Raw genomic sequence first — 14,631 nt, 5'->3', positions numbered from 1 at the left:
AGTTCTGTACCGTAGTATGTTACGTTTTTCGTATATTTTATTGGTTTACCAAGTAGTCGGGTATTGAAGTCTCCGACTATTTCTCGCCCTTACGGTAGCGCTCCACCTTATTTCCTGTCAAGCTGTCAAAGGTATTGCGCTACATACGGTGTGGGCGGCTGTGATTAAAATAATAATAACAAAAGAAATAAAATACGACGACAGTGTTTGCATAATCGGTCGGAATGATTGGCGTCGGCGGGTGCGGATGCGTGTAATGAGAATATTGCCATTGGTGCTGCTATGGAGTGAAAAAAAAAATTATTTTTCTGCGTCTGGGCAAGGACAATGTCTATAATAACCTATATGTAGCAGTATAGTAGTTGTGGTTTATATGGTGCATACGCATATGAAATACCATGTGCCTTCGTCGGACGACTCAATTTGCTGAACAAAACGCGGTCAACAGCCACGGCTGTATACATACACTACGTTTTTTTCTTTCCCTCTCGGACGGACCTACACGCGAAATAACCTCGTCGCCTAGTTGCGTATGCGAGACGCATGCTAACGTACCGTTTTGTCGTCGCGTTCATTCCTGTTTATGTGTGTACACAAAGATAGTCAATTTTATGTAGTACGCGTCCGGGAATGATCGTCTTTTAACTATTCTTGTCACGATCTCACGATTCGTTTGACAATGTCAATAAAAATATCAAAAAATACGGGACTAGCTCGCAAAAATAAGTCCTCTTGCATGATGTTACGCTGACACTTGATAAAAATCAAAATAAAACAATTTTTGTTGCAATTATTATTTATTGTTTACATCTGCGTTCGTTTTGGATCATTATTTTCTGTGATATTTATTTTGTCCGTTCACACTCGCACATAATTGTTGGTTCGAGATAATATTATTCTATTTGAGATGTTAAATATTTTCCAATAATATTTTAATTATGACTGCTGATGATTTTTGACCATATACAAATTTAATTTATTTGGTATATTTTTCCTATTGCTATCTATCATCCATATTATCAGCCGATTCGAAAGATTCTCATCTAGAAAGTTCATTATTAGAACAGCGAACGAGACCTAATTTCATCATAGAGACAGACGTGTTTGACCACCGTTAAAGTTTTCGATTAATTAACCCGATTATAAGATCGATGTAATTCGCATTGCTACAAACGAAATTGTCGATCAAGTCTTGATTTTTATTATCCGTCTGTTGAATTGTTTAGATGAATCTAAATTTATATTTTATGATTTACATTACTATATAAACTATAATACATTACCATTATTTTTTTTTAGTTATCATAGTATATTATACTATGATTATCTGCATGATTAATTAAGGTATGTGGTGAAATGAGTTTAACCGTACACGACTTTTATTGTTAAAAATCATGAATTGTATCGATTATGTAAACGAACTGTACATTTTTACCATACCTGATACATTCTAATAAATGTATAGTGTTTGAAAATTACTTTTACGTATACTTTTACGTATACGGTTTAATAATTCGTATATACGCCCATTGGACATTATTCGTCGTAATTAACATCGTTTCTACAGTACGTCCTATAGGACGTACTATAGGACGTCCTATAGGCAAAATAGTTGTTGTTTTTCACAGTATATAGTTTTTTTCTCTTCATCAAAATATTGTAATAATTTTTAAAGTAACATTTTTTTCGATGCGTTGTTAAAATACGGCCTCGTGTTTACATTAATTTTTTTCTAAACTCACGTCAAAAAACATCTGTATTTACTTTTGCGCCAAACACATGCATATAACTGTAGATGCATAAATAATTTCAAGTTTATCGTTAACTATGTAATAGGTACCTAATTTATCTGTGTGTGTAATATATATTTATAGTGTCAACTTTGAGTGTCCGTAAATGTGTGAGTGGTAACTATACTCATATTTAATGCTATCAACGCAACGGTATAAACAGTGAAAGTGTACACAGCTGAAAATCCGATGACAATGTAACGTTACACAATAAAACTATTTTCTATGTTTGTATATATGTACCCATATGCATTAGAATTTAGTTGGTACGTGTTGTTATTATATATTTGGCCACGTGAATACCTATGTTTTGTACTGTACAATTTGTACTGCGCAGAACAAGTAAGCGTCATATCTTAGGTATCACGTGAGTGTGAGTGTGTGTGTGTGTGCGTGCGTGTGTGTGTGTGTTTGTGATGAACGTTAAAAATTTTTTTTGATTTATATGGTAATTATTTCTCTCAAGAATAGAACATAATATATTTGAATAACATAACTCGAAACGTTACTGTTATCTAAAATGTAACATAATTACTCGGTTCACCGAGATGTTTGTGCGCAAGACGGCAAATCGAATAGAAAGTCAAAACTGATAGTCAACTTTGACTAAGATCCAAAAGTGTTTTTCTATACGCAATCTTTTGTTGTCGCAACGTGGTTGTAACTATAGGAATACTCGGTCACTGCATACGATGCGTGTGTGTAATTGATATCGCGAACACAACGCGCAGTGGGACGAGTTTTGTTTAAATATCCTGAATAGGTGCAGTAATTACTAATCATACGAATACCGACAAACAAGAAAAATATTTTTCTCCTGGTCATAAAGCGGTGCTTCTTGTATTTTTATTCTCACTTAGATGTATGTATATAATGTAGGTATTATATTTAATAACTACACGTATAACAATTGACCGCGATAGTAAAAAAAATCAAATACAACCTTGACGGGCGCAACAAGACGAAAAAATAAACTGTCGCGTTTAAAGTTTTATTAGACAGTTTTACTGTTTACATAACGTATTTAAGTTAATAAATCGCAACGATTTAACCCCCTCGGTGGTCCATTTATTCAAACTTACTATGTTGGTGGTAGCAAAGTGATTTCATTATATATTTTTTTCTTGTACGCATTAGTATTAGCAGTGAAATATAAATTGAGAATTTCGTTACGCCGGTAAAATGGGGTTAACGCATGACGAAACATCGACGACAAGTAGTGCCTATTCGACGTGAGAAAAAGTACATATTATAACTTTATTATCGACCACGTGATGCGTCGTGTATATATTACGTACATATCTATGATGCCGTGTATAGACAATCAGCATTTTCCCAAGAATCGTTCGTCGATACCGTTTTAATGCTGTGTTAAAATAATAATAATAATGGAATATATATTATAACAAAAGACTAAAAAAAAAAGATCGAATACCTATATCATAACGTATGCGGTCCGGGCTATACAATGTTGTATATCTCTAGGTCTTAATATGTTGAAATTTTTACAGGAAAATACAGTTATACACGATAAACTGGATTGCATATGTCCTAAACTTGATACTCGTATATTCAATTGAAGTTGAAAATCTAAGGACATTATCACCATTTTTACTTTATCAGTACCCTATGGATATGATGAATGCATACTTAAGAAACAATGAGCTTCCAATTTGGTGGTCTCAATTCTTGTTAAAAGTTACCTTCTAGTTTATTGCTCATTTGTATATCCTGAAAAGTTCCGTATTATCGTTTTATCATTACCTTTTCAAATTATAAAAATGATCGACAACTTTTTGTGTGGTTCAATGAACAATAATGTTTTATAAATTTTATTTAGCATTAATCAAAAGATTTTTATATAGGTGTAATCATCTACCCAACTTTTTACCGTCGATGTTTTTTTATACATCCTGTTCCTATGTATTAAATTTCATGTGCATTACAAACGTCCGTATAGAGTAGGATGTGCGAATTAGCGACCTTGATAGGCGCCACCGGTCGGCCGTACGTGTCGCAATACCGCGGCCGTTTTGTCGCGTTTATATCTGGAAATTTCGCAAAATTCGATTTTTTTTTATGGTCACCGTTGTACGCGCATAGACAAAGATATTATGTTTTAACGGGTTTCGAAAGACATGATGAGTAGGTAGAAGACGATGACGGCGAAATCGTACACCTGGTAGTACGACTTTAGTACCTATTCACGCATGTCTGCGGAAATCAAAGATACATGCGTGCCCTCGCGGTGTTTCACATTGTACAAGTTTTCCGCTTTGAATTGCACTGTCGTAATCCTAATTAATGTTGTAAAAATTTTATATATAATTGCGCAATCGATATGGATTGTCTGTATTATTGTTACGTTGGGAGCAGATTTAAATGGCGCGTGTACTACAAAACAACAGCTTTTAACGTGTGCAATAAATATCCTCTTAAAGTCAAAAATATAATCGTAATCACTCCAATCCGATGTATGTTAATTGAAAATCTATTCGAAATCTTTTATTTTTTACCCGCATTGCATAGTGCCAGTTGCCCTATACGTTCTATGCGGTGTTCGACTTACAATACATGTATGCATATGTGTATGGTACGAATATGAAGATGCCATCAAAGCGCGTCTTAAATGAATAACCGTGTTTGTAATCCTAACGTCCAATTTAAATTCGCATATTTTCACCAGCAACCGCCATTGTTTTCCAAAGGTGTGTACATCATCGTGTACATTATAAGCCGTGGCCCCTTCATTATGCATCGCAAAAACTTCCTGTCAGCACTTGTCGTCGACTAAAAAAAAAAAAATAAATGTCTCTGTGCACACGAATCGTCGTACGTCTTGTTTGCGCAATTCTTCTGGATAACCGTAATCACAAATATATACGAATGTAACATATACGATATCATCTGCCGATATTTTTGTGTCCTAACAATATTTATACATTGTTATAACGGTCCGTGTTGGAGTACTCGATCGACGGTCCTTTGTTTCTACATTGTCGTAAAATGAATGAACGTTTTAGCTTGTGTTTATTTATTTATTATTTTTGTTCCGCAGGGGCAAGTATGCGACAGTCAGACGGTGTCGAGACAAACAAACCGGTAAACAATACGCGGCCAAGTTTCTTCGGAAGCGCCGGCGAAACGCTGACCTGCGACCCGAAATACTACACGAAGTGGCCGTGCTAGAGGCTTGTACGTCCAACAGCCGTATCGTTAACCTCTACAAAGTGTTCGAAACCAGCACCGAAATGATATTGTTACTAGAATTGTAAGTATCGTTTTTAATGCATGTTCATCACGTGCGCGCTATTTGTGTACCGATATAGTATATTTTATTTGTGCTTTATTTCTTGCGTTATGTCACGGCCCAACATAATTTTTTATTATTTTTCCCTCGGCGCCAATTTTAGCTTAATTGTTTCGCCGTTGGACCTCTTTACAAGTACTGCTTTTTTGTTTAGCGTGTAACATGAAAAACTTCATTATAGTACATTAATAATAAACTTAATAAATAATAATAAATATTAACAATAACGGAACAAGTACTAATCGTTCTCGAAACGAAATTTTTTTACGCGTTCAGCAATTTGATAAATATTTTTAATTGTTTTGAAATGCGTAAATACATGTATTTTTTTTTTTTTTTTTTTTTTGAGAAAACAAACTACAAATTTAAAAATTAAAAACAAGTGTATTTTATTCAAAACGAAGTAACATAAGTTTACTTCTTCAATTGATTCTTTTGTATGCGTATGTGTCGCGTATACCTTCCATTTTATATACATTTTATGCAATTACTGTTTAGTCAATATTCAAAACAACATTTAGGTATTACTGAAAAGTGTATAGCTATATTAAATTGCAGTATTTTTATGTGTAAATAGTGTGATTCATTCAAATTGTTTTTACAAAATGTAGAATATAAATATTAAACAAACATGTTTATAAGCAATGAATTGTTTAAAAACATGTAATCGTATTAGATAGTTCACATTCTATAAAGTGTTTTTCGTTTAGTTTTATAAAGCAATGAAATGATTTATTCGGTTTTCATATTTTCAGTTGTGGAATTTCGTTTTCGTTAAAATTATATCCATACACTAGTATTGTACGTCGTCGTGTAATTTTTTTTTTTTTTATGAAAATTATGTTATTTTCTAATGTGGTGCACTTGTTTGTTTCTTTAGAGCACCTGGTGGTGAGTTACAAATGCTCTTGGACCGGGACGAAGTGCCATCTGAGCCGGAGTTGGCTCGGCTCATGCGACAGATACTCGATGGGTTGCAGTACTTGCACTCCATAAACGTTGCGCATCTAGACATCAAGGTAAGGACGAGTGTATAGTAAAAACAACGATTTCGTTTACTATATTCGAACGATTTCTAATAATAGTGTCGTACCCGCTCGTATAATATATAATGGCTAGTAAAAGATTTATTTCTTAAGACTTGTATTAAAGTGTAGTGCATACGTATATTTTTTTTCTTTACGCACGTTGCATTTTATTTTTTGTTTTCCTTCAGTCGTTAAACCACGCAGGTTTCGTTAAAGTGGGACTACGTGTAGTTGACCGACGGTTGTAAAAATCACTCTCCCCTTCCCGGATACCTTGTCGGTGGATAAATTGTTTTTCTTTTCTTTTTCTTCCATGTGTGTATAATATTCTTATTACAATATAAGTGTGAGACCTAGTGGTGATGAATGTAATTGTTGAAATACGTATTATGTGTAAAAACGGTATTCATGGAAGCATTGCACCCGAGACAATACGATATTCCGGGACCAGTTAAAAAAAATATGTATTTATTTAAACGATGTTTCAACTTTTAACTAGAAATATTGTCACCGGAAACAAGTAAAATGTATACTTCGTTCTTAAAATGCATTTTTTTTTCTTATTTTATTATTATTATTACTACTCCGGAATGTACGATTGACTTTTTATTTAACAATTTTATTCATATAAGAAATATTGGTTATTAACGATTTTTAAATTAATATATAAAAAATCAATTATATACTAATGATCTTAAATGCATGTGACTAACTAAAACTTGATTTCTAATCGTATCGAATTATATTGACTTTCATCGTTTTTTTAATCAATCGAATAACACCGTAATATGTATGTACAATATACTTAAACATAATATATGTAAGTATATCGATCGTATATACTATAAACTATATTTTATGATAGATCATTGTAGCTTTGCTGTAAGAAAATTTCATGATTGTGTATATTTATTTACATTCGCTTACTTCCAACTGTGTACTAGATTATATACGATTTACATTTAAGTTGTCAAGTTGTTATTAACTATTATTTGTTTTGTTAATTAACTACATGTCAAATATTCGCCCTGCCGCCGTAAATTAATTCCTCCCATCATTACTCTCATACTTAAAAAAGTCTATCACTCCGTAATATCGTCATCTTTGCTTTACACTGTTAAAAAATCTTATGTTTTTGATTTGTACGTATGTGTATGTGTACGATTCGAATGAAAATATAGGAATTATTCGCGACGACCGAGACAAAACGATGAAAAATACTGCAAAATATATTTTATACGAGTTGGTTACCAAAAAAAAAAAAAATTCTTTTGAATTTCACTTTTTAATAATATGTGATTGAGAAAATTTCAAGAGGAAAAACATACTGTTTTACACGGATGCTTACTTCTTTTCCCCCGGTGTATGCGTAATGTAACTAATATAGTCGCGGTGAGAACTGTGGCGGCAGGATATGCGCTCGGTTTTTACTTCAGCGGAGGAGGAGACCTAATGTACAACAAACTTTGTAGGCATTGTTGTCGGGCTTAATATATATACCTGTAGAGCTATTATATGTGACCGTGGAGAAGTGCAGCCTATTAATAATGCATCCTGGTTCTCATGTTTTAATTCACGGTCCGGTGAATTTTTCGCCGAGAAAGCAATTAAAAAATTCGAGTGCAGACGGGTTTGCGTACGACAAATAATTGTGTATCAGGAATTCGGACTGGATCGCTTGAAAAGTATACGCGACTCCTCCGAGTACTTTTTATAATTTTATACTTTCCCTGATGCTGTCCCGTTTCTAGAAATTGAATGTGAACATTTACACGTTTCGGGTTTCAACAACGACGACGGTTTTGATATTAATATCTAAACACGTACCAAACAACTTTATATGTTATGAGTATATCGTAGAAACGTTTCATTCCGCGTCGTATGTAATTGTCGATATTATGAGGACGCTTTTATTAGCTTTCAAAATCTATAGATACAATTCTTGGTTTACAGTAAAATACGGCTGAATTATCCGTTTAGTTTAAAAAAAAATTTCCTTGTTAGTAAGTTGAAAGATGTTATTTTTTTTTTTATTAAACTAGAATTAAATCTCTGCAATTTTCGTTGTTATAGTGTACAATAATCGGTATGGTTTCAGAAAGTAACAATAGTAATTAGGTAAAATATTTATTATTTCATCACCGATTAAATATTGTATGGTATAACGTTATGACGAGTTTATTACGTACAGCCTTAACAATGAACAATGCCAATTTTTATTATTACTATCGGTTTTTAACTATACCGTCGATCAAACCTGTAACCATGTGCGTTGCATCGTAATCTATTATTCTTCTTATTTGGTACGTCTGTTAAATAATATTTTATTATATAATGCGCCACCGCTGCTACGTGTATGATATTTATTATTATTTATTATTATATGTTATTTCTTTATTATCATTAAATGATATCGTTTTATCACTGCAGATATATTGAAAAAAATTGAAAAAACAAAGACAAATCTTTTCGAGTTTAGTTTCCAGTAATTTATCATACGAGTATCGAAGAGCTCTCATCGATTCGATGTTTAGATTTAATACACGTGTGTATTTTTAATACACTAGAAGGTATTGCTGCAGCAATGGCAGATGACTATATGCATTTTGTTATAATAGGTTTTGTCGTAACAAACGATAGCGTTATTTAATACGCAATACGTGCACACACGTTAGAAATAGAAATTTATTTTTCGGCCGTAAAAGTCATCGTGTAATTGGTTCGGAAATGATTAGTCAAAACTCGTTCAGATTCGGTGTTAACTTTTCTCGCTGTACGCGTAATATTAATCAATATCGCGTACGGTCTTAAGTAATAATATATGTGGTTATAGTTCGTTTAACCTGTAGGAATCGTTTTTCTACAAGACAAATCGAATGCTATTTATTTATTTTTAAGCGTTTTCGTTTTCTGTCTACAGTCCATTATTTTCTTTTTTTCATACCGGATAAGATGTAAAGTTTTTTTTTATTTATACAAATGTATGGTATACGTTTTATATTCAGCAACTACACGTGTATTTATTCGATTGTTAAAAAATTTGCAACGTAAACCAACGACTCAAACGGCGTATCACTGATTCATAATAACATTATTATTAGATTGTCACTGGGGCATAGTTGCGCAACGTGATTTCTGTGTACTGCTTATATACGTATTTTGTCGTCGTCTCCGTATGTTTCATACGTCGTTTGTGCCATTTATTATTTTTATTATTTCTCTGCATATTTTCTTCTCAGTACACAAGGACTGCGTTTCACTATGAAATCCGCAGAAAAAAACATTTAGTTTGTGTAGTATACGCCTCACTTGCATAAGTTACATAAATGGTTTAGCCGCTGACCGAAAAGTGTGCAGTTCGCACGACGGGCGAACGAAAAATAATATGTTTTTGCAAACCAACACCTGATGATAATAAAATTAATAACGCAGCGTAAATAATTGTTCCAAAAACTGCTACTCCGAATCTTCTATATTAATTCATTCGATTGTTAAATAACTTTTAAAAATATGTGTACTTCTAGTGTTTGTACCCCATTGTATACACTATAGCACTACATGCGCGTAAAAAAAAAAACCGTCCAATTTGCATTTTACACAATTATACCTTCTTACACAGTCTCAATTACAATTTTGTAAAACAGATAAATATTGGCATTATGTTTATAAATGTTGGAAATGCTATTTCATACCTTCCGATTCTTATTCTTAAAATATAATTCGTTCCCATGATTCATTTTTTTTTTTATGTATTCCTATCAGTTTGAATTCTACAAAATTAATTTATATTATATTACACGTATGAATGGGTATTAATAGTTCACGTTTAGCTTATATATTAATTTTTGCTACCAAGTTGATGAATATTTTTAACTAATTCAATGTTTATTTTAAAATAATTACAGCCACAAAATTTAGTTCTAACTGCTGACTTCCCAATCTGTGATGTAAAATTATGCGATTTCGGCATATCCAGATACCTTAGTGAAGGGGTTGACGTGCGAGAAATACTAGGTACGCCCGACTATATAGCGCCCGAAGTACTAAACTACGAACCAATCGATGTACAAACCGACATGTGGTAAGTTATCGAACGGACTAAATATTATTTTTCCCTTGTCGCTAATTTTGTTTTTATGTGTTATACTTTAGGTCTGTCGGAGTCCTAATGTACGTGTTGTTAACTGGGTGCTCACCGTTTGGTGGTAACACCAAACAGGAAACATTCTGTAACATATCACAATGTAAACTCGATTTTCCTGAAGAACTGTTTCAGGATATATCTGAGGATGCCATTGATCTCATGAAAAAACTGATGGTGAAAAACCCCAGGTAAATCTACAACAGACATACTATGCTATTATCATTTTCGATAATAATATTTCGGTAACCACATAATATAGTCGTCACCGGTCTGCCGTGGGTTAGTTGCGGCCCGAGTAATTATCATTACCTATGTACCTGTTTATAGAAATGCAAAAACTCATTACTAATATATGAAAATTTTATTATTACATTGTATGATATTATTAAAATGACAAATATTATTATACGACAATACTAGAAAATATTATTGTACGATCGTTATTCGTACCTCTCATGAACCTGGGCCGCAACTCACTAACACCGCGCACCGGTCAGTCAATTTAAAAGTAACAAGTTGATTTAATAAAGTGAATAAAAATGTGAAAGTTATAATAATAAATTAACATAATATAGTGCTGCATGCAATTCTTGATAAATCCTCGATTTTATAAAAACACTTGGTCTGTCTCCTCCCACGCCCATATTAACCCGTGAACTCTTCCGTATAACTTATACTTTCGATCTAACCTTATAATTTGAAATAGGTATACGTAATGATTGTTATTCGTTCATGTCGGTTGATAGTTATTATATAACTATAAATGCGTGATATTTTGATTGAAAAAAAATGCAATTCATCTTTTAGATAATATTCCGCGTAAAAGATGTTTTAATCCAATTTTAGGTAAGGTATATTGTAGACTAACCATCTGATTGGAATAATAAAATGTTGTAAAATAACGCCATCGATTTCCAAATGATTTTCTTGTGATTTGCTTAAATTTCGTGCATGTCTGATGGTAGTACCTCGAGTGATTTTAATCTGCCTGTCATCAGCTTGTCATTTAAAATATTTACATTAATGTTATAATACATTGAGTATATGTAGCATTTTAAAAAGATTATCAGCAAAAACGAGTAGAGGAATTGCATACATTCACTGTAGAAGTCGTAATTTATTTTCGAGTTTTAATAATCCAATAAATAATAAATAGTTGGTAAAATTCGTTATGAAAGACCTCGGACATTTTTCGATAACCTCTCCCCCGACACCGATCAGAACAACAATGTAATCAAGTCAAACGCTATCTGTCCGCAGGGATCGCCTCACCGCCAACGAATGTTTGGAGCACAAATGGTTTCTCAGGGTGCCGACGACGATATACAAGTCGCCGTCGAGAGTAGCGGATGAAAAACACAACGGGAACACAAGCAGCAGCAGCAACAGCAGCATGAACAACATCAACAACAACAGTCACAACAATACCAAAGTTGCTTGCGAGTCGTCGGCGATGCACTCGGTCGCGAAACCCAACGTCGTCCCCGTGTCGATGGACGTGGCAGACGCGTCGAGCCCTGTCAAACAACACCACCAGCAGCAGCAGCTGCAGCAAAATAAAACATTTTCCGCGTTGTCTAAGAGCTGCGACAACTCGCCCGTGCCGGCGATGAGCGCGTCGAGGCGCAAATCGTTCAAAGACAACATGGAGTCGCTGGTCAAGCGGTTGGAGCGCGAACTGGCCGACGGCGGCGCGGTCGAGTCGTCCACGGCCACGGCGACGTCGTCGTGCCGGACTCTGAATCGCGCGAACGGCACGCAAACGATGCCCGTGGGTGGTCTGGACATTGCCCCGTTCACGTTCCGCCAGGTGTACGTGGTGGACGACCAGCAGCAGCAGCAGCACCACCACGAGTACCAACAGCAACAACAACACCACCAACGGCCGCGGGCCCCGTCCACGTCGTCGACGCCGAACAGCAGCAGCGCGGACAACTCGTCGGTGAGCGACTGCAGCAGCGACACCGTGAGCGAGTTCTCCATCGACTCGAGCAGCGATCGGTCCAGCATCATATCACTGGAAGACTCGCTGGACCACCACCACCACCATCACCATTCCTCCTCGTCGTCCGCGTCGTCCAGCTCGTTGTCGTCGTGGTGCCGGCCCGCCGCGTCCAATAGCCTGTTGCTGCAGCAGACGCGCAGGCTGGGCAAAACGTCCGCGTCGTGCTTCGACGTCTGGGACACGTCCGGCCGCGACGGCGGCCGCAGGAAGTGGCCAAAGGAGTGCAACGGCGCGGTGGCGCGGGCCATGTCGCAGTTCGCCAACGGCTGCGGCGGCGACTGTCGGCCGTCCGCGCGTCTCCGGGTGTTCGACGACAGCGCCGCGAAACCTGCGGCCGACAAGCGGTACATCGGGCTGGAACTGATGCGCGAACGCAACGGCAACGTGGTGGTGATCCGCGAGATCAAGGCCAACAGCGGTAGCCGGTACACGCGGTGCAGCGAGCTCAAGTGCGAGTCCGTCCAGTCCCGAATACGCAAGCTCCAGGTACACCGCGGCGCCGGCGTCCAGATGGAAAAACCGTCGTCCAACATCTTCTGACCGTCGGCCGCCGTCGTCGTCGTCGTCCGGTGACGGCGTGACGTCACCGCCGTCCCTGTCGCCGCATCTAGTCCGCAGCAACGACCTCGTAACCGTTTTATATTGTTATTTTTACTCCTTGTGAAATATATATGTATGTACACCTACCTACCCTACCTACCTATCTACTTACCTACCTTCCGCGAAACTTCTTTCTTTTATCCCTATCATTAAATCGTATATGCTTCTTGGTCGATGATCCGAAAATACTCGATCATCATCTTATTAAACGTAATACGTTTGCGTGTGTTGTTCACCTTTATATTTCCTACACTTTCCAACTATCTTTTCGACCTTTACTTAAAACAATTTTTTTTTCTTTTTTTAAATTATTCGAAAATATATACATGTGCAACAATTAGAGTGTTGTGTTTTTGTGAACTGATTTTTGAGAACTATCTACATATAGAAATGTGTTTTTTTTTTTTTAATTAAGTTAACTATTTTTTCATATATATTTACATATATATATATATATATAATTTATATAATTTTCCAAATCATTATTATGTGAAAAAAATGTGATAAATTGCTCAAAACATAAACGTTTGTTATTTAAAGAAAAAAAACATTGATTCAATATGAACAAAGCAACAAGTTTTTTAAAGACGTTTTTGTTTATTTTGTATATTTACTTTAAATCTAGCAAAATTCAAAATTAAATTAAGATAAAATATTTACTATCATAACGATGTATAATTTTTTTTTTTTGTAAATGTATAAACCATATTATAAGGCAACTTAGGTTAACTTTTATACGTTTTGTATTAAATATATATTGAATACAAATTTTTTTCTTTATAAAATTTGTCTAAAGCTAGTCAAAATAAGATTTTAATGCTTATAATATATATAATAATTTATTATATATGTTATAATTTTGTTTAGATTCATTGTTTTAAGTATTGTCATTTTATCGTATAATTTATGATTATGATATATTATTTTCTTTATTGAATTTGAAATTAAAAAAAAAAATTCATACATTTTTATTTTATTTTTATTTTTTTATTGTTTTATCTCAAAAAATACATTCTGAAAGCGTATTGCATTATATTTAATACAGAAGTAATTATAATAGCTTTTACTATACTTCACATGATTATGTCAAAAAAGTAAAACATATTTTACTCAAGAACTAACCAGAACAAAGAAAGATATATAAAATATATATAGTTCTATAAGTATGAATTGTAAATATTTCCAAAAAAAAATGCATTTATAGTAGTTGGCATACAATACGTTCAATATGTTTGGTGTAATATTTTAGTTTAAATATTTACTTAACATTTTTGATAAAACCATTTTCAAATACTAAGTAGAACGGATTTATATTGTCGTGCCCTAAAGAATGCTCAAATAAGCATGCATTTATGTACTTAAAATTGGCAAAATATGCCTTAAAAAGTTTAAAAAGATACGTATTTATATGCACCAAATATCTAAAATTATTCACTTAAAAAATACTTACGTAAAAAAATCATAAATAATTTTTGAAATAACATGAGCTATCCATTAATTTTTTATAGCTATATTTTATTTTTTATGTCAATTAAAAAAAATAGATTTTAAATACTATTTAATACTATTCTTGAGCCTTCATGAACTGCGTATAATGTAAGTCTTTGTCAACAATTCATTTTAAATCCGAAACTTTTGAAATTAATTTATTTATTAAATGTACAAGTATCAAAAAGATAATACAATTTCTATTTTTAATTTTATTTATATTTTCCATTTCGATTTTTGATAGATTCTAATAGAATGTTATGCCT

General features: G+C 34.3%; 1 protein-coding gene across 1 annotated transcript; it reads left to right on the top strand.

The window, feature by feature from the left end:
* Positions 1-4,813: 4,813 nt before the first annotated feature.
* On the top strand, positions 4,814-13,214 carry LOC112691469 (calcium/calmodulin-dependent protein kinase type IV-like; the record flags this gene model as incomplete). The annotated part of the gene is made up of 5 exons (XM_025565729.1): positions 4,814-5,061; positions 5,981-6,119; positions 10,034-10,209; positions 10,281-10,460; positions 11,533-13,214. Coding segments are annotated over 5 exons (2,028 nt in total), but the record flags the coding sequence as incomplete, so codon positions are not given.
* Between the last annotated feature and the right edge of the window lie 1,417 nt (positions 13,215-14,631).

The sequence above is a fragment of the Sipha flava genome, unplaced genomic scaffold (genome assembly GCF_003268045.1).
Source record: "Sipha flava isolate LNK unplaced genomic scaffold, YSA_version1 617_pilon_pilon, whole genome shotgun sequence".
NCBI classification, from domain to species: Eukaryota; Metazoa; Arthropoda; class Insecta; order Hemiptera; family Aphididae; genus Sipha; species Sipha flava.
The sequence above is the reverse complement of the archived record's forward strand: the minus strand, read 5'-3'. Positions and strand labels throughout refer to the sequence as shown.